We start from the raw sequence: 19,280 nt of genomic DNA on the forward strand, positions 1-19,280 counted from the left end.
GAGACGCCAATGAGGTGATGTCTGGGTTTTGTTAATGTCATAAATAAATTACTAATCCTCTCTTGGGCGGGAGTACTGACCCCCCATTATCAGCAGAAGGGCTGTGGTGTAGGGGTGTTCCAAGGACTGATGGGAACCTTCATCTTGGTGCCCCCCTTTGGCCAGCCCTAGAGAGGCCTTGAGAACCCTAGGCTCAGCAGTGTACGAACTGGAGACCCCCACCCTTTGCCACCCTTTGGGGCCCTGGGCTCTACCTGCCATCACCGAGCACTTACTGTGCGTCTCACGACTTCTAATTCTCCATCACCCTGTCAGAAAGGCATTGCTAGGCCCATTTAAGGATGAAGAAATAGGCTCATCTGGCAAGGGATTGGGGGCAACCTGCCAGGAAAGGGTGGTGGTTTGAGGTCTGCACTCCCCTGTCCCTCCCTCCTCCTGGCCACCAGGTGATCTTGTCCCCTGCTAGGTGGTGGGTTGGAGGTCGAGAACAGAAGGAGCCTCCTCTCCAAGTCCCAGAGAGGATGGTGGATGTTGGGCTGGGTCCCCATTGCGGGCAGATTGGCCTGCCTTTCTGGACCCTGGCAGTAGGACTCTTGTCCCTGCACCTGGCGTGGGCCCCCAGATCCTTCGACCACCCTCAGACCAGAGGACCTAACTTCTCCCTCCACAATCACATGTTTTCCTTTTGCTCTGATCACCTTGCGTCCGCAAAGCTCTCTGGGGGGCTGTGTTCTTGCCCAGAGGAGGGGGCAGGAGCTAGGCAGAGCAGAACCTGCTCTGGGGCTGAGCATATGGTGGACGAGCCCTCACCCTCTGAGGGACCCTGTGGGACTTTCCAGACCAAGGGCTGGCCTGGGTCACCTTGGTGTCCCAGGGTGAGGCCCGAGCTCAGCACACAAGCCGTGCGTGCTGTTTAAGTGCCTGCTAGGTAAATGTGGGGGGAAGTCTGAATTCTGGGGGGGACCTTGGGTGCCTGGAGAGGGGCAGGGGTGAGGACCACCTGTCCGGGCCCCACCCTGGCTCTGCCACCTGCTGGCTGTGAAGCTACGTGGGTAAGTCAGGAGCCCTCTGAGCCTGCTTCCTTCTCTGCAAATGGGGGTGATGGTACCACCTCTCAGGGCTCCTGAGTGGAGTCGATGAACTGATACAAATTAACATCCGCTCTGAGCGCGGCGCAGGTGACGCGTGGGTACTTGCGCTGTGAACAATGCGCTACCCTGAGAGAGACCTGCCCAGCTCCCTGGGGCTGCAGCTTTCAATGGCACAGTGAGGCCAGCCTGGGGGGTCCCCCAGGGCAGAGCCGGGGCCTGTGCAGGGAGCCGGGGAGAGGGCTGTGGGTGAGCTCAGGAAGAAGCAGCAGAGGTATCTCTCTTTGCCCCTCTGTCTCCACCCTTCTGTCCCCCTGCCTGTCTCTGGTCTCTGAAGCAGCTCCCCCTGCCCCCTCCCCCCGGCCTGGAAGCTCAGGAGGTAGCGGAGATAACAAGGCTAATGGGTCCTAATTATAGCCCAAGTTGGATCGATGGAGTCTCGGGCCCTGGAGGGGCAGGGCTGGTGCGGGAGGGCACTGCCGGGTGGGCCAGGGGGCTGTGGGGACGGCCAGGAGGGTCTGGGAGCTGGCTGGGCAGGGAGTCCTGGGGCTGCTCTTTCCTGGGACCCTCACCCCAGGGCGAGTGGGATCCCACCTTACCCCTGACTGTGTGCCCTGAGGAGGGGGCACAGGGCTGGGGGCTCTGGGAGCCGCTGAGGGGCCCTGGGCAGGGTTGCTTGGCTGTGACTCTCCAGGTCTGGTTTTAGAAAGCTCAGAGGCTTTTGCAGAAGAGGCAGGAGGGGGAGATGGGGCCAGGGTGAAGACAGGGGTGCGGGGGAATCAGGAGGTGCCGGGAGGGTGTGGTGTCACAGAGCTCAGCCCTGGGGTGTCCTCAGGGCTCCCAGGATCCGTGCAGGGACAAGAAGGGTCTGTCAGAGATGGGGAGTGGGCAGGGTGGGGTCCCTATCCTAGTGTGCCAGCTCTGGAACCTTCCTGGAGGAGGGATTTAATCAGGCAGATGGCCCTGGGCCATGAGGTCTTCTGGGAATAGGGGGGGGGCTCTGTCCATGGGCAGAGGGTCTGGGGCTTTATCCTCTGAGGCTCGTTCTGGGCGTGGATTAGGGCTAGAGTGTGGGGCATCCCCTGACCCCCTGCCCTCTGCTCCAGGCAGATAACCTCCCGTAGCCACCTGTCCATCCCCTTGTGTGCTGTGCTGGCCAGTCGGTCTGTCGTTGACCATGTGCTCAGCTGGCCTTCCCAATCTGGGGGGCTGCCCCGCTGGGGGGACAGGGGATTCGGGGAGGTGGCAGGAGGGAGAGGGCCCCTCCCGATTGCAGCAGCCCGAGCCTCTTATATAATCGGAGCTGGGCATTGCCAGGGTGCAGGGGTGGCTCTGCCCAAGCAGTCTCCCTGTGGCTCTGGGGGAGGTGGAGGCAGGGGTGGGGGTTGGCAGGTGTGGACGGACAGCTCCGTCACCACCTCCGGACCCCGCCACTCCAGGATGACTCTGGGGGTCCCCGTGCATGTTTTCAACTGGTCTGAAAAATCCCTGCCCCTCCCGTGCGAGGGCTAAGAGGAACAGGACAGGACAGGGTTAGCTCAGCCTGGCTCCGCTCAAGACCTGGCCCGCATTAAACTCAGCTTTGGGCTGCCCCCGCCCCCCCGCTCGGCCCTGTGTGCCATAGCCCGGGCCGAGGCCTGGCAGCTGTGCCCCCCGTGCCAGCCAGGACCACTGAGCCGGCCGCCTCTGCAGCAGCTCCCGGTCCTGCCGGGAGTCCCTTTCCATACCTGTGTTTGCCCAGCAGGATGGGCAGGGGACTGGGACTTGGGCATGCCCTGCTGCCTACCCCCACGGACTCCTGGGGGGCTGTACAACACCCCCCCCTTAGGGGGCCTCGGGGCCTCTGGGTGCCCAGACAGTGGTGCCCCTGGTAGGGAGGTGGTACGAGTGGGAACCGGCCCTGCAGGGCCCTGGGGTGTGGCCAGCGGGTCACCAGCGCCCTCTAGCTGCACCCAGAGTGAGGCGATGGGAGCCACACGAGCCTGGGGACTCCAGGGGACAGGGGCCCCAGGCAGGGCATGAGGGGGACCTGTGTGGAGGACAGGAGGCCGGATGTTGGTGTGTGCCAATGCGTGTCTGAGCTCCTGCGGTGGGCATGTCCGCACTGAGCTGCTGTCCGGCGGACACGGTCAGCAACAGCGGTGTGTGTGGTGGTGGGCTTCCTGTGCCAGGTGGGTGGGAGCTCTGTTTCTTTGAACTTGATTCAGCAGGGACGCCCTTCCCCCTTTCCCGATGAAAGTCTCCTGGGCGCCCTCCCCAGGGTCGCGGGGTGGCAGACCCGCTCAGGCGGAGATTCCCTGTTATGTGGCCCCCCAGCCCCCACAGGGGTGGAACCCCAGTTGGCTCTTCTCTTTGCTCCCCCGGGCACAGGGAGCCCACTCCTTGTTGGGGGGGTGGCATGAAGCTCAAAGCCAGTTGCTTCTTCCAGGACAGTCCCGCTGCACACTCACACCTGTCCCGCTCCCCTCTTGGTCTTGGCCTTTTAAATTCATGAAGGAGGGAGGGGAGCTCGGGACTCGTGGCCGCTTTTGGAAACCCACGTGTGGCGGATGCAGCATCTCTGTGGAATTTCACATCTTCCTGGGTGCCCAGCCGGAATGGGTTTGGCATCCTGCGTGTGTGACTGGGGGTGCGTGTACCGTGTGGGTGTGTGTGCGGTTCGGGCGGGAGAGGCCATGTGGTCTCTGATCCCCAGTAAGGGGGGAGCCTGGCGTCCTCCTTGTTGGTCTCCCTCCAACCGCCCCCCCCCCCCCCGCCGTGTGGCTCCATGTGGTCCTGGCTGATGTGACCCATGCGTCCCCATCCGCCTGCGTTCACAAGCCATCTCCCCACCACGCTCTGGGCCTCCGGAGGGCAGAAATGGGCCCCGACCCTTCCCTGGAGCCCTCCAGAGACGGCTTGGTGAATCTGTGCGGCTGCTTCCTCTCCGGGGAGCCACGTCCGTGAGGACTCTTCATTAGCTGCTCGCTTTGGCTCAGAACATTGTTTCCGAGCACCGTCCTGTCAGGGTGGGTGGTTATTGTCCCATTTTACAGCGAGGGGAGGAAAGGCCCAGGGAAGTGGGGGCCTGGGACACCGCCCGCCTGAGCTGGGACTCCACTCACCGGGTCTGGACTGGTGGCTCTGAGGGCTTGGGAGGAGGCCGGGGCCCTGTGTGCAGGGAAGGGGGTGCGGAGGAGGCAGGTGGAGGCCTGCGGGGCTGGCTGCCCCACTGGGGGCCTCCCTGAGGGAAGTGGCAGAGTCATCCCTTCCCACTTCTGCCTCCTCCAGAAGAAGAAGATGGGGGCCTCGGAGGCTTTGATGACTATTTCCCTGAGGAGCCCGTGGGCCTTCCCAAGAAGAAGAAATCCAAGAAGCTCAAGGAGAACCGGTCCAAAGGGAAGCGGAAGAAGAAAGAGGTGCGTGGGGGGGCCCTGCTGGGGTCGGGCCAGTGGGGGGAGGGGGGTCAGGGCCCCGAGGGGTCTTGGCTGCTCTGCTTGGGCCTGCGGGGAAAGGTCCCAGCTGCCCAGGGGGTGTCCTGAGAGCCGGGTTCGAGTGCGAGACTCCAAAAGCGGCCTGTGCAGACTTTGTGCATTGGATCAGAAATGCCCTGTCCTCTTAAGCGGGACGTTCCAGCGTCGTTTATCTTTATGCCACAGAGCATAGATAGTTCGGGGCAGGCAGAAGCCCGCGATGCAGGGACAGACCTTCTGGTTGAGGCTTTGACGTGTCGTCATCACCTCCCAAGACCTGAGGCTCTGTGGACATTGTGGGGGGACGTGGAGTCTAGGATCCTGGGGCCTCGTGCTGTACCCTGTGCCGAGGGCAGGAGCTCCCAGCACAGCCCCCACTCCAAGCGTTTCTCTCTGGCAACTGCTTTCACGGGCACTGGACCTGGATGGGACACCCAGTGCGCTCTAGTCCTTGGTCTCAGGCCTTTGGGCAGGGTCTGCCCAGTTCCCAAATGCAGATGAAGGACCACCAGGGGTGCCCCAGGCAGGGCTGAATGCTCCCTCTCCTTCCTGGGCACACAGTGCAGCAGGACCCTCCCCTCCCCACCCTGCCCTGGCCAGGTAGGAGGCTAGAGGTGGGCCGTGTCTGTAGAGTGGTGTGGCCGGGGCTGGGGGGGCATGGGTTCACGGCTGGGAGGGCCAGTGGTGTCCAAAGCCTGGGAGGGCTGGTGCTTGCCTCCCCTCTACCCAGTGCCAGGCTCACTCAGGTCTCACCCCTCCCTTCTTGCCCGGGGACCTACCTGACGATGTGTGTGTTTGTCTGGGCCCCTCTCTGTGTCTCCCTCTGCTGTTTTGGCCAGAGCTTGGCCTCTGCCTCAGCCACCCCTAGCTCCCTCACTCTCTCCCCTCCTCCTCTCCATTTCTCCTTCCCCTCCAGCCTCATTTCCAACCTCCACCTTCTTCCCTCCCCTCACTTGCTCACCCTCTCTCCTTCCTTCGGCTTCTCCCTAGGGGTGGAGGGCCGGGTGGATGGGAGGCTTGCAGATGACCGGGTGCCACCTGGCAGGCCCCCAAGGTGACCCTTAGGTCATTGCTGCCCCCTCCCCTGTACTCGTGAGAGCCTGGCTTGGCCAGCTGTCAGATCTTAGAGGGTTTGGAGCGGGCTGTAGCCAGAGAGCAGCATCTTGGCCCCCTGCCCCCACCCGTCCGTCTGCGCCTACCTGGGTCCCCAGGTCATGGGGAGGGGGATTTCACCCTGTGCTCCCCATCATCTCCAACCAGGTGGCCCCAAGATAAGGCGGTCGGTGGAGGCAGAAGAGGGGCTGCGGGGTTTTTTTTGGCGGGGTGGGGGTGGGGGTGGGGACAGGCAGCAAGTCGCGGATCATGATTTACATAAAACAACCGGGCTGTGGCCAGAACCTGAGCATATGTAGATGAAGCTCCTTGTCAGGCCCAGCGCAGGAGGGAGAAATGATTTCAACCTGTACTGCAGCGGTTACCATAGCAACCAATTATTCAGTGCTAAATTATAACTGTTTATAACACTCGTGAATGGGAAGGCTCATATTTCATTCTTTCTTTTTCCCTCTCAATCTTGAAGGACCCCAAATTGAGAATGACCAACTCTCTGAATCCTCCCTTTTGAGCGTAAATGCCTCCTTTATCGGGAGATGCGGTGTGTGTTGAGCGCTGGGTGCAGAGGGAAGGGAGAGAGAGATGGGAGGCCCCGATAAAAGGCATCCGCAGAGCTGGGGAGGAGGAAGGGCGGGCAGGGACTGTCCACTTGGGGTCCCTGGGGCCTGCATTGGTGGCATGCTGTGGCCTCAGTGGGCCGGGGGTCAGGGCAGAGAGCCCTTCCTCTTACCCCCAGCTCCGCACACGTGAAGCCTGGGCGTGGTGTTTGAGGCAGCAGATGGATTCGGTTAGGGACTCGGAGTCCACCAAGACTCTTTGACCACGAGATGCCTCCCCTGCAGTCACGCCTGGGGCGGCCACAGCCCAAAGGACAGCATCAAGGTCAAAGCCCCGACGTGTTCACAGCCCGTGGCGTGGCTTGGGGCTGAGGTTGGTTCAGGGCTTTATTAGGACGGTGTTGCTCCGTGTCTGTGTCTCCTTCCCTGAACATGGCTTGGCCCCAAACCCCTTCTATAAGTTCCAAGATACTGAACCGGCTGATCTACCCCTGGTTCTCGGTCATTCTTTCCTTCTCGCCACTGGCTGGTGCTGCATCCCTCCAGGTCCTGCTCCTGGGTCACTCCTCTTCATGTCGTTTTTACAACCACTTGCTGCCCTTCCCCTCGCCCCTTGCTCTGCAAGGAAAGATTTTGGGGAGAGAAAAAAGGAGGCCTGGGTCTTGAAGGGTCCAAACAGCTGGATGCAGAGATACGCTGTGGATACCGGCTTATGATGCCAGTGGGAAACCAATCTCCAAAGACCAGTCCTGCACCCCCACCCTCTGCCAGCACCCCCACCCCACCCCGAGCAGCCAGGAGGGCTTCGATGAGATCGGGGTGCAGGTGGGGGTGGGCCCAGGCAGTGTGAACTTCATTTGCTGGGGTGGGTGGAGAAGGCTGTGCTGGAGAGGATCAAGGAGCAGGTGGTGAGTTGGGAGAAGTGGGGATTCAGAGCTTTCTTTCTGACAAGGCTTTCCGTGATGCAGGCAGGCGGTGGAGGGAGAAGTCTCCCCTGTCCCTAGAATGAGGGGCTGCCGCCACTGCCATCTCCTAGGGGGCCACTGGGGCACCAGTGAGTGGTGGATGTGTCCCGTGGTAGCGCTCACTCATTCCTTGAGGAGGATCTTGGCCCCCCTGCTCTGCCATTAGCCCTGGAATGGACACTGGTCCAGCCCTCTGGCAGGCTCAGTTTGGGGCCTTTCTCCAGGCCTGGCATCCACGTTACACACACAGACAGTGAAATCTGCTGGAGGTGCCCTCCCGTCCCTCCCTCCAGCTGCCTCTGGGCCCTCTTGCTGTGCTGGCTGCTTCTCACCTTTCCCGCGCTTGGGACGCGGCAATGCCTACTTCCCGTCAGATGCCCAGGTCAGTCCTCCCTCAGGTGTTGCCACAACAGCCTCTTCCGTCAGCTGCAGGTTGCCCAGCTGCACTGTAGGTGACACCCAGCTGCGGGCACGGTCTCTGCTGTTGACTTAGCCTGGTCCTGATTTGCAGAAACGAGAAGGGTGAGGCTGGTGAGGTCCTTAAGTCTGTCATCTGACCTGCATCTTTGTCTTCCAAGCAGAGTTGGGGTCAGGGGTGCTTGGGTCTCTCCCATTTCAGAATGTATGCAGCCTCCTCTCACACCATCTTCTTTGTGCCTCTTGCTACCCTTTGTTGAATCCCCCATTTCACAGATGAGGAGGCTGAGGCCAGGCCCTAGTGACTTGCCTGGTTCCAGGCTGGCAAGGGACAGAGCTCCTAGGCCATTCTGTGTCCTGCAGACTCCCTAGGGAGCCCCAGGACCCACAGCCAGTCCACTTGAGTCTCAGCCGAGTGGGTATCGGGCATGGGTCGTCCTGCCTCATTCCCGGTCTGGTGTGTGGGGTCCATCCCACCCAGGGCAGCTTGAGGGCCAGCCCCATGCCCCTCCCTCCGGCCGCCCCACAGCCTCTGTCCGAGGTGCTGAAATTCATGGCAGCCTCCTTCTCCCATCCTTACCTTTGCTGGGGTGAGGGCTGGGGTAAAGCCTGCCTCTCAGGTCTCGTCAAGGGTGGTCTCTTGAAACTGGCCGAACTCTACACCCGCGGGGAAAACAGATGTCCCTGTCTGACCCCTGCCTCCCCAGAGGACTGTGGCAGAGCTGGGAGCTGTGGCCCCAGGGCTCTGCATTGGCATCTGCCCTGGAAGCAGGAGCCCTCGCTAGGCTGTCCTGCCCCAGGCAGGTTCCAGCGGCAGCCAGGACCAGCTTCGCCCCTGGGGCCCCGCAAAGCGAGTCAGTATTCCGGGAAACACCCAGTTCCGGAAAGGCGCAGAGGCCCTGCTGTCTGCCAACGGCCAGCCAGCACACTGACTCAGCGGCTTAATGAGCATAAAAGGTTTGGGAGCAGAGAGCCCGGTGGGAGACGGTCGGGAAGTGCAGGGAGCCCGTGGGGGAGTCCTTTCCCAGCTGTATCTTGGGAAGAGCCTCTCTCCTGGGGAAAGACACTCAACTCTTTACAGTGTGCCTGGAAAGGGCAGAGATCCGGTGGGGCCCTCCCAAGAGCCTCCAGACAGACCCGCTGCCCTTGCTTCCCCCTTCCCTTCTCCCACCTGCTCTCCTCTTTCCCCTCCCCCATCCTGCCCCTTCCCTACGTCCTCTTCAGCGTTCTTCCCCCCCTGCCCCCCAGTGCTGTTCCCCAAGCTCATTTTCCACCTCTCCAGTTCTCTGTCATTTCCGTGGTTCTCTTAGCTCACCTTGAAAACAGTCAACAGCCAGCTCTAAAATGCCAAGCCCCGTGCTGGTAATTGGAGCCTCAGTGCCCAGCCTCTCCGCAGACCCAGGCCCGGCGGGGGCTGGGAAGGGCTCTGCCAGTCCACTTGCATCTGGAGAGGCGGAGAGTAAACAAACAGCTTCCTTGGAGGGGCAGTGTATTTGTGGTGGGGATGCTCTGGCTGTGAACGCCCTTATCTCCATAGAAATGGGCCATTTGCTGCCTCTACAGACGGGAAACTAAATCAAGGAAGCCAAGCTGAAGAGCTGCCTAAATTACCTTGTCTCCTCTCGAGACGAAGTGGCGGGGTGGGGGTGGTGGAGAAGGTGGGCTCGGGCCGTAGAAGCTTCTGGAGGGCCCACAGACAGATGAAACTGGGACATGCGGTCTACAGTAATTACAGGTTTCGCTCGACAGGTGCGGCTCCATGGGGTGCACGGGTCTGCACAGAGGTCGGGCGCGGGCTCACGCCCCTGGCGCTTTGCCCACCCGTTTGCCTGGGGTTTTCCCCTGCACTTTGTTTTTTGGCTCAGACATCACGTCCTGCACAAATTCCCGGGTCCCAGCGCTCTCCCGTCACACTGGTTAAAATCCTCAAGTCCTTAGAAACCTAATTCTGATTGAAGCAGAGCCTGAGCCTCACCACGGGGCTGTCTAGGCTGGCTGCACCGAACTGGGGGCCCAGCCATCGGGGACGGGACCCTTGCCCAGTGCTGGCTCGGGGCAGCCCCTCGGGCTGGGCTTGTGATGGGCTGTGAGCAGCCAAACGCTGAATAATCCGGAAAGCATGGGCTGACTGTCTGTGCCAGGGGGCCGTGGAGGGCAGTCCTGCCACCCAGGACTCGGTTTTCTTCGGGCCCCTGTTGCCCTGACCATCCTCCTTTCTTTTCCAGGGGAGCAATGATGAGCTGTCAGAAAATGAAGAGGATCTGGAAGAGAAGTCGGAGAGTGAGGGCAGTGACTACTCCCCTAATAAAAAGAAGAAGAAAAAGCTCAAGGACAAGAAGGAGAAAAAAGCCAAGCGAAAAAGGAAGGATGATGACGAGGATGATAATGACGACGGGTGTCTAAAGGTAAAACCCTGAGGCCCGGCTGGAGGGGCCTGGGCTCCAGCAGGATGCCCGGCCTGGATGGGCCAAGGCTTCAAGTCGGTTCTCTGCTTTCTGACCCGGGAGCCCCTGCGAGCAAAGGGCCAGAGCATCCTTCCCCCCCCGTGTGTGTGTGTGTGTGTGTGTGTGTGTGTGTGTGTGTGTGTGGCTGCCGGGGGCAGGTGGGCCTGTGGGCATGAGCGTGGATGCAAGTATGCGAGGAACACTGTGCCCAAGTCCTGGAGACGCATTTGAGATAACGATGGATGACATTTAGGAGTTTGGGGGGCACGTGGAGTGGCCTCTTGCTGATGTATTTTCTGCTCCTCTCCTGGAGTGCACAGCTCTGTCTGAGGAGAGTGGTGTTCTGGCTCAAGTTTCGGGTCAGGAGCCTCTCCCTTGGAGCACTCTGGGAGAATAAACCAGCAAATGGAACCTCTGACAGCAAGAAGCGGCCAGACAACTCTGCTTCTGGCAGAAGGGGAACTTTGTTACTCCGCATGTATTCTGAATTTCTGGCCGCTTGGGCATCCAAGAGGGTGTCCCATGAGCACGAGTCAGGGCAGCTACGTGGAGGGGCCTGCAGCTCTCCCTGGGGAAAGCGGCTTCTCTGTGCGTGTGTGGCATGATGCGAAGCAGGTCGAGGCCCCTGGGGTCTCAGAGCCACTGCAGGGCTCCTCGGGGAGGGGACAGGCCCTGGACCCAGCTCTTGGGCAGCGGCAGATGTCAGCGAGTCGGCATGGCCCCCAAGCTCAGGTTGGGCTAGCGGTGGATTTAAAGATAAGGACTCCGTAAATATCGGTCCTGCTGGGTGAGGCAGAAATGGTGGCCGTCAGCGGCTGAAGTCAGGAAGCACCGTGGTGTCCTGACACCCAGAGGGATTTCATTAGCCAGCAGGTGTGTTGTGAGTCATCTGTGACTGATCATAGCTGAGGGCTGACAGCTTGCAGGATGGACTTGTGGGCACAATCCAGGGTTCTCCCGCGGCACTGTTACCCCCTCAGGCTCACATTGCTCTGCTTCCTGCTGGGAGCAAGGTCCGAGGGGCCTCCAGGAATGGCTGCGTGTCGTGGGGGCAGGTGGGCCATGGGAGGGCGTCCCACAGTGGGGGCCCCGCTGACCAGTCACAGAGAATGGGCGTCCGGAGAGTGCTGGGCAGGCAGGCCTGGTTCTCAATTCCCGGGACCAAGGGAGGCTGTGTGCACCTCCCAGGTGGTCTTCTGTTGCGGGGGCAGACAGCCCAGCTCCGAGGGGCTTCGGCAGTGATGGGGTTTGCTGGATTGGTGGCCCGGGAGTTGAGAGGCCAGGGGGCTTCCAGCTTGGGGTGTCACCTAGGGCCTGTGTCTTCACATCCTTCACCCTGCCCGTGGGGGATCAGCTCCCGGCTCAGGCCAGGCACCCTTTTGGCTGAGAATGGGTGTCACTGCAGCTCTGGGCTTCTTGGCCACCCACGGCGCCCTCCAGCGCTGGGAAAGCAGGCCTGAGTCCTCGCACATTGTCCACATGGGAGACCCAGTGGCACCTGGCCAATGACTGCTCCTGGGTGTGGCGAGTGCTGATTGGCTGAATGGGTCAGTGGGTGGGGCTGGGGCAGGGCCGCCTGGAACCAGGGCCACTGCGGGCAGGAACGGCCCTGTTCCAAGCACTTGTGCTAACTTGTTCCCTCCTGGGAGGCAGGTGCTGTTATCCCGTTCTACAGACGGGGAAACAGGCATAGGGGGGTGAAGTAGCTTGTCCACCTGTCGCTGCCCGTGCGGGGTAGAGCTGGGATTAGAACCAGGGTCTGTCTGGCTCTAGAGGCCAAGCTCGTAGCCGCACCCCCACCCCCACCCACCCCAGCCAGCCCGGCTGTCTGGAGAGCTCGCGGTGTGCCCTTGGGGAGTCACACACCTCCTTGGGCCTCAGTGCCCCATCTGGAAAGCGAGCAGTAGCCAAGGGACCCTCTCACGTGTCTGCCTTCAGCTGGGCCCTTGTCCCATGCCCCCACCCGGGCCCTGGAAGCAGGGGAGCATCAGCCTGTCATTTCATGGGGTCCATGCGTGACTCTACCAGGGACATCCGGAGGCAGCCTCATTTCTCCCCAGCATGCCTCAGGCAGCCCTTCAGCCCTGCTGCCTCCCCAGGGACAGCTGCCCTTTAGGCTAGGCCTGCAGGCTGCTCTTCTGGCCTGGTGCCCAAATTCCCAGAACACATTCCTCCCAGAGAATGAGTTCTGTTACTGCTTCTGCCCTGGGTGTGCACAGAGCCTCCCCCCCAGATCCCTTACACTAAACCCCCAGGCTTGGCCCTGCACCCCCTCATGAGCTGGTGCCTGAGCCATTCCCACTGATGAAGGGGGGGCGGGCTGGGAAGCGGAGGGTGGGTAGGAACTGCAGACACAGCCTCCCCACCCATTCTGAGACCTCCTGGGTGGGGGCTCTGGGGGTGGGGGTGCATGTCAGAAGGACTCTGCTCTGACCCCCACCTCTGGCCTGGGTGTCCCTAGGAGCCCAAGTCCTCGGGGCAGCTGATGGCCGAGTGGGGCCTGGATGACGTGGAGTACCTGTTCTCGGAGGCGGACTACCACACGCTGACCAACTACAAGGCCTTCAGCCAGTTCCTCAGGTGGGCCACACTGCCGGCCACCGTGGCCGGCGTCCATGGGAACTGCCAAGCTGGGGGACGGAGCCCCAGGCTCCTGGGGTGCAGGGGGGCCATCAGGCTGACGCCAACCCTGGGCAGAACCCCTTTCATTTTTAACAGATGGTCCCGCCTTCTCTTGCTTGCCCCGAGCCCCGGGATGGTGGTCCTGGTCAATCCCCAGGGCCTTAAGCCCTCATGGCCTGTCTCAGCTCTGGAAGAAATGGGGCCGGACAGCCAGTGGCCCATGGGAGGCTCTTCCCCCTGGTCCCTCAGGTGGTACAGGGTCTGGAAACCCAATTAGAAGATTGCCAACCACATAAATAGGGAATCAGGAGTGTTTGGGGGTGGACTGGAGTCTCAGGCTGTGTCCTCTCCCCTGCGCCCTGCCTCGCTTTCTGCTCGGTTTTCCCAGCCTGGAACATGGGAGCGTGGGAGAAGAACGGGGTGCCTGGGTCTTCGGGGGGTCTCATCCCCTCCACGGCGGTGCTTTCACCCCACACAGGCCGCTCATTGCCAAGAAGAACCCGAAGATCCCCATGTCCAAAATGATGACCGTTCTGGGAGCCAAGTGGCGGGAGTTCAGTGCCAACAACCCTCTCAAGGGGAGCTCGGCAGCAGCAGCTGCAGCGGCGGTGGCCGCGGCCGTGGAGACCGTCACCATCGCCCCTCCGCTGGCCGTCAGCCCCCAGCAAGCACCCCAGCCTGGACCCATCCGCAAGGCCAAGACCAAGGAGGGCAAGGGTAAGGCTGTGGGGGGGTGGGCACCCAGCCCTGCCAGCAGAGTCGCAGCCCAGACCCTGTAGCCTCGGGCAGCTGGGACAGGCTTTACCAAGGACCCAGTGCCTTGGTTGACCTTGGACCCCCTCGCCCTTTCTCAGCTGTATTGTGGCTTCGTAGCTTCTGTCCCGCTTCCCCTTTGGGGGCTGGGGTGAAACAGGAGACAGTGTGCTCGGAGCTTTGGGACTCTTGCACCTGGCCCCCTCCGACTTGGCACGCAGGGAGGGACAGGGGAGGCCCATGCTGCTGGGAGTCGGGGGGCTCTTGAGTTTGAGGAGAAGGGTTCCAAGGTTAGCCCACTGACCCCTCTTGTCTGAGTACCCAGCCCTCGGGGTAATGGACGTGCATGAGTGTGGTTGTGGTCAGGGCCGGCTTCCCTGGGAGGAAGCACCTGACGAAATCGGACTCAGTGGTGGGTGTCTGGTGTCTGGGGGAGAATAGGGACAGCAGAGGCTCTCTGTGACTTCAAGTCCCCTGGGGAGGGACCTTGCCTAGGTGGAGGATTTCTGGCCCCATTGGGGTAGAGACATGCATCTCCCCAGGGTGCTCAAAGGTGGGGTTGCCAGGAGCTCAGCCTTTCTGGGTACTGATTGGATTCTGATGGGGGGCTCTGGGGGCTCTGGGGACCCATTGTTTCAGCCCCAAGGAGCTTTGGTTTCTGGAATGATGTACCCCTTTTCCAGGTCTCTGCGGGGGCCCGGTGAGCAGAGTGACATGGGGTTTAGAGCCTACTCCTGCTCTCCTTCCTCGCCGTCCCCTGTCCTGGGCCTCCCCAGCCTGCCTTGCTTTCTCATTTCCTCTTGGGCTCTAGCCATTGAGCTATTGATTCCCTGAGCTGCCCATTCAGAGCCTGAAAAATTGAAATAGATTTTCTGTGGCGCCAGAGAGGTTACAGCTGGGCTCCTAGCCCCGTGTGTGTGATACGGCTGGAGGAGGGCCCGGGGCAAGGCCACGTGCAACCAGGGCCCCATCTTCCCTGCTCAGCCCGGTGGGAGAGGCTGCTGAGGGGTCATTACTCCCCAGGTGGCTAATTGTCCTGTGGCTGTCTCCAAAAAAACAGCCTCAACCCTGCTGGCCACCTGGGAGCTGGTGTTTGTGGTGGGTGATGGGCACAGGTGGGGGGCAGTCTTGAGTGGTGCCAGCGTTGCCTGGGCCCGGGGATGACCTGGAGGCTGGCGGCTGGGGAAAGGGCTTCTTGCCCTCCAGGGCCCAGGTTTGGACCACAGAGGGGTGGGTGTGCCCTTGGTGGCCCTGCTGGCCACCGGGGCCCATGGCTTCATTGGGGACAGCTCTTTTCGGGGGAGTTGGGATAGGACAGGGCTGTTCCCAAGACGGCTGGCAGTTCCGCCATTCATGGAACCGGGGCAGTGGTGGCCGGAGCAGAGATGGAGTGGGGGCTACTTGCTGGCTCCCCCTTGCTTGCTGTGTCACTCTTACACAAGGACTCACCGCTCAGCCTTCTCATCTGGAAAGCGGCGGTGGCAGAGCGACCCTTCTCTTGTGTAGTCCCTGGGGGGCTGACTGAAATCATGGCACTGGGCGAGTGAGCCGCGGCAGATGTGGATTATCCACTGTCACTTTGCAGGGCCAGGAGTGAGGAAGAAGATCAAAGGGTCCAAGGATGCGAAGAAAAAGGGCAAGGGGAGAAAGGTAGCCGGGCTCAAGTTCCGCTTTGGAGGGATCAGCAACAAGAGGAAGAAAGGCTCCTCGGTGAGTGTGTGTGTGTGTGTGAGAAGGTGGACTGGAATGTGTATGAGCGTGAATGGGAATGTGGATTTGTGAGCGTGAGTGTAGGAGTGTATAAATGTGTGAGTGGACTGGAATGTGTGTGAGCATGAGTGTGTGTGAATAAGAGCATGTGTATTTGTGAACATGAGTGTGCGAGTGTGTAAATGTGAGTGGACTGGAATGTGTGTGAGCACAAGTGTGTGTGAATGGGAATGCATGTATCTGTGAGCATGAGTGTGTGAGTGTGTAAATGTGTGTGTGATAGGGTGGACTGGGATATGTGAGTGTGAGAGACAGAGAGACCACATGTACTTGGCCATGTGCGTGGGTGTGTGAGCAGCCTTCAGATGCATTCTGCATGTGTGTGAACGTGTGCGTGCACGTGTGTGCCATGTGAAGGCAGGGTGACTGGAATGCAGGGCTGTTAGTCCACTCTCCTGAATCAGGACTCTGGGCAGGGAGCTCCCCTGTCTACCTTGCTGGGCTGAGGGCTCAGTTCTGGCTCTGCTCCATCTGGGTAGCAGGTGGGAGAATCAGCTGGCCCTTAAGAGTCCTGATGGGGCCTGCATGACCAGGTCTGCTGGGAGGCTGGGCCTCAGGAAGGTGGCAGGTAGGCAGGATCAGGCTGGGCTGGAGCTCTGACCCTCCCTTGCCCTTCCAGGGCCAGCTCTGGCACTTCAGACTGACCCTAAGTCCCCATCTGAGCCTTTGGCCCTCCCTTCTCTATGGGGAGGGGAGCATTCATACCCTCCCCCACCCCCACAGGGCACCTGTTTCCCATACCTTGCCCCATCTCTGTAGAGAGGCAGAGTTGGAAGCCATTTCTTTGTCCCTTGGTAGAGGCAAATGACAGGATTTGAGTTTAGCTGCTCCAGAGGGGAGCACAGAGCAGCAGGTGTGACCCAGCCTGGAGCTGGTGCTCCAGCTCAGCTCAGCAAATATTTGTTGAGCACATTTTTGTGTGCTTGGTTCTCGGCTCAGCCACGGTGGGCCCTGCTCCGGAGGTGTTCACAGTCTGGAGGGTGTTTGGGAGATACACTGGGAGAGAGCTAATGACAGGCAGATGGGACAGACCAGACCTGGCACACAGGCTGTGCAACGGGTCCAGTTAAGGAGAAATCTGGGAAGGCTCCTTGGAGGAGGTGTTTAGGGCTTTTCCTTGAGGGAGGTGTAGGAGTTTGGCAGGGTGGAGAGCAGGGCCTGGGGGAAAGGTATGGGAAATGTGGGTTGTGTCTGAGGGCTGGAGAGCAGGGCTTGGGGAAGGTGGTAGGACATCAGGCTAGACTGGTGGGTGGGACCTTTGGGGTTTCTAACCAGGTGGAGATGAGATGAACCACAGAGAACACCGTGCCTCTGGAGCCTCCACCATGCCCTGCCCTACCCCATCCTCTGCCCAAGCCAGTGAGGCCCTTGGGATGAGCCCCCAGGGCGGGCTCTAAACTCACCATCCCCCCCCCCCCCGCAGAGCGAGGAAGATGAGCGGGAGGAGTCCGACTTCGACAGCGCCAGCATCCACAGCTCCTCCATGCGCTCTGAGGGCTCCACAGCCCTGGGGAAGAAGAGCAAGAGGCGGCGCAAGAAGAAGAGGAGTAGGACTTCCCGGGGTTCCGTGGCTGTCCTGGTAGAAGGGGTGGGGTGCAGAGCCCCCCTTGGTTAGCAGGGGAGGCCATCCTCATGCCTCAGCCTCTCCTGGCCTCGGCCAGGCAGTTCACCTGTGTTTCCTCACCCCGTTGGTCTCTGTGGTCAGGGGAGGGGTCTTGTCCCAGTGAGGCTAAATTAGGGACTTTTGGTGTAGGCCCCCTGGGGGCGTTTGCACAGGAGAAGGAACTGCTTCTTAACCTCCTGCAAAATCCACCCTCTAACCCATTATCCCCTCCCAGCCCCCCACCCACCCTCCTCCCTCCCTCCTTTTTACTTCCAACCCTCTCTCCACCCCTTTACCCCCTCAGCCTTTCCTCAGACATTTATTCACCCCACCTGTCCATCCACCATCCATTCATCCAACACCTACTAAACACCTACCGGGGACCGGTCCAGCCTGGGGTGGAGATTGGTTGGGCATTGGGAGTGGGGACCAGGTCCTCCACAACCGCCTCTGCCCCCTCCCCAGTTGACGATGGTGATGGCTACGAGACGGACCACCAGGACTACTGTGAGGTGTGCCAGCAGGGCGGGGAGATTATCCTGTGTGACACCTGCCCGCGGGCCTACCACCTCGTCTGCCTTGATCCAGAGCTGGAGAAGGCTCCCGAGGGCAAGTGGAGCTGTCCCCACTGTGTAAGCCCGTGGCAGAGGCTCTGGGGCGGGGGCGCGGCCGGTGCCTGGCTCCCGGATCGCGCAGCCAGTGGGGAGGTGTAGAATGGGAGAGGCGCGCGCGGGAGGGAGGGAGTCGCACCGTGCTGGAGGGGGGCCCGGCCCGAAGTGCCTCCACCCGGATTCTCCCCTCCAGGAGAAGGAGGGGATCCAGTGGGAGCCAAAGGACGACGAGGACGACGAGGAGGAGGGCGGCTGCGAGGAGGAGGAGGACGACCACATGGAGTTCTGCCGCGTGTGCAAGGACGGGGGTGAACTGCTCTGCTGCGACGCGTGCCCCTCCTCCTACCACCTGCACTGCCTCAACCCGCCGCTGCCCGAGATCCCAAACGGTGAATGGCTCTGCCCGCGCTGTACTGTGAGTGTTACGCCCGCCCCGCGCCGCCCGCGCCGCCCCACCCCAGGCCCCTCTCCCGGCACCTCACTGCCCCGCCCACCGAGGCCACGCCCCCGGCAGGCCCTGCCCACAAAGGCCTCGCTTCCACCGGCCCGGGCCACGCCCACCCACAAGCCTCGCCCGCGTCCCTCCAGGCCACGCCCGCCAGCGCAGCCCCGTCCACCAAAGGCTCTGCCTCTGTAGGGCTAAGCCCCGCCCACCCACAAAAGCCCCGCCCACCGGGGGCCCGGTCTCTGCCGGCCGAGGCCCGATCCGCGACGTTCTGGGCCCCGCCCCTTGCAGTGTCCACCGGAGTCCCCGCCCACCACAGTGCCCCCACCCCCCCCCGAGTCCCGCCCCCCCGCCTCACTAAGACCCTCTCTGCGTCTCGACCCCGTTGAGACCCAGACGCAGTTTTCCCTGAGCCGTAGTGAAGAGACAGGTGGTGGTAACCGTACCACCACCCTCACAGCCGCTGTGGGTTGGGGATCCCTTTACCGCTCTCCGAGTTGCCGAGTACTGGCCTTTGTCATTCCATTTTTAGATGATAAAACGGGCTCAGGGAGTAAGGTGACTTGTCTCAAGCCGCACAGCAGAACTGCCCACTCAGACCCTCCCTGGACCTGCCTCCCGTCCCAGGGCTGGGGGCGGTGAGAGGGCAGGAGGCAGGGAGAGGAGAGCGCCCCCCACCCCACCCCTGGTGGCTGTATGCATTAGAAGGCGCCCATGCTCCCAGTTGTCCCCCAGGCCCACCCCCAGTGCTGGATTTCCCACCCTCTGGATCCTGGGCTGTGCTGTGGCCAGCCCCAGTCCCCGGTGTGCATCCGGGCTTCTGGCGTGTGTGCATGTGCGTGCGTGTGCGTGCGTGTGCGTGCACGTGCACACACCCACGTTGCCCATCTCCTGTGTGTGCAGCATGTGCGGGCTCCTGAGGACAGGGCAGTATTGTGGAGTCACGGTGGTGCTGACCTGGGGAGCAGGGCAGCTTGTTGGAGAGAGCCTTGGGACAGCCTGATGTCCCCAGAGCCTCAGGGTGGGGCCCTTTGGCTAAGCCTTGAACTTGGGGATCCTCCTCTGTCCACAGTGCCCCCCGCTAAAAGGCAAAGTCCAGCGGATCCTACACTGGAGGTGGACAGAGCCCCCCGCCCCCTTCATGGTGGGGCTGCCGGGGCCCGACGTGGAGCCTGGTGTCCCCCCACCCAAGCCCCTGGAGGGCATTCCGGAGAGAGAGTTCTTTGTCAAGTGGGCTGGGCTCTCCTACTGGCACTGCTCCTGGGTGAAGGAGCTTCAGGTGAGGCCCCCCGGAACGGGCAGGTATGGCTGTGCTAAGGCTCTGGTCCTGAGAGGGGCTGCCTAGCGCTGAGTGTGGGGCACTGTCGGGAGGCAGGGAGGGGGAGGCTGAAGGGGAGGTTGTCCTGCGTGGGACCCCGGCTGGGGGGGCCGGGTCGGGGA

The 19,280-nt window shown here is 61.6% G+C and overlaps 1 protein-coding gene across 4 annotated transcripts in view; it reads left to right on the top strand.

Annotated features, from left to right (window-relative positions):
- Positions 1–19,280, top strand: part of CHD5 (chromodomain helicase DNA binding protein 5) — a 59,120-nt gene that overhangs the window by 4,669 nt on the left and 35,171 nt on the right. For all 4 annotated transcript variants that reach the window (XM_036064503.2, XM_036064504.2, XM_036064505.2 and 1 more), the window contains exons 2-10: positions 4,359–4,486; positions 9,818–9,997; positions 12,498–12,616; positions 13,137–13,375; positions 14,997–15,121; positions 16,605–16,728; positions 17,250–17,416; positions 17,589–17,810; positions 18,913–19,119. In XM_036064503.2, coding sequence (XP_035920396.1) covers positions 4,359–4,486; positions 9,818–9,997; positions 12,498–12,616; positions 13,137–13,375; positions 14,997–15,121; positions 16,605–16,728; positions 17,250–17,416; positions 17,589–17,810; positions 18,913–19,119 — 1,511 coding nt within the window. The remainder of the gene's footprint in view (positions 1–4,358; positions 4,487–9,817; positions 9,998–12,497; positions 12,617–13,136; positions 13,376–14,996; positions 15,122–16,604; positions 16,729–17,249; positions 17,417–17,588; positions 17,811–18,912; positions 19,120–19,280) is intronic.

The sequence above is a fragment of the Halichoerus grypus genome, chromosome 5 (genome assembly GCF_964656455.1).
Source record: "Halichoerus grypus chromosome 5, mHalGry1.hap1.1, whole genome shotgun sequence".
Taxonomy (NCBI): Eukaryota; Metazoa; Chordata; class Mammalia; order Carnivora; family Phocidae; genus Halichoerus; species Halichoerus grypus.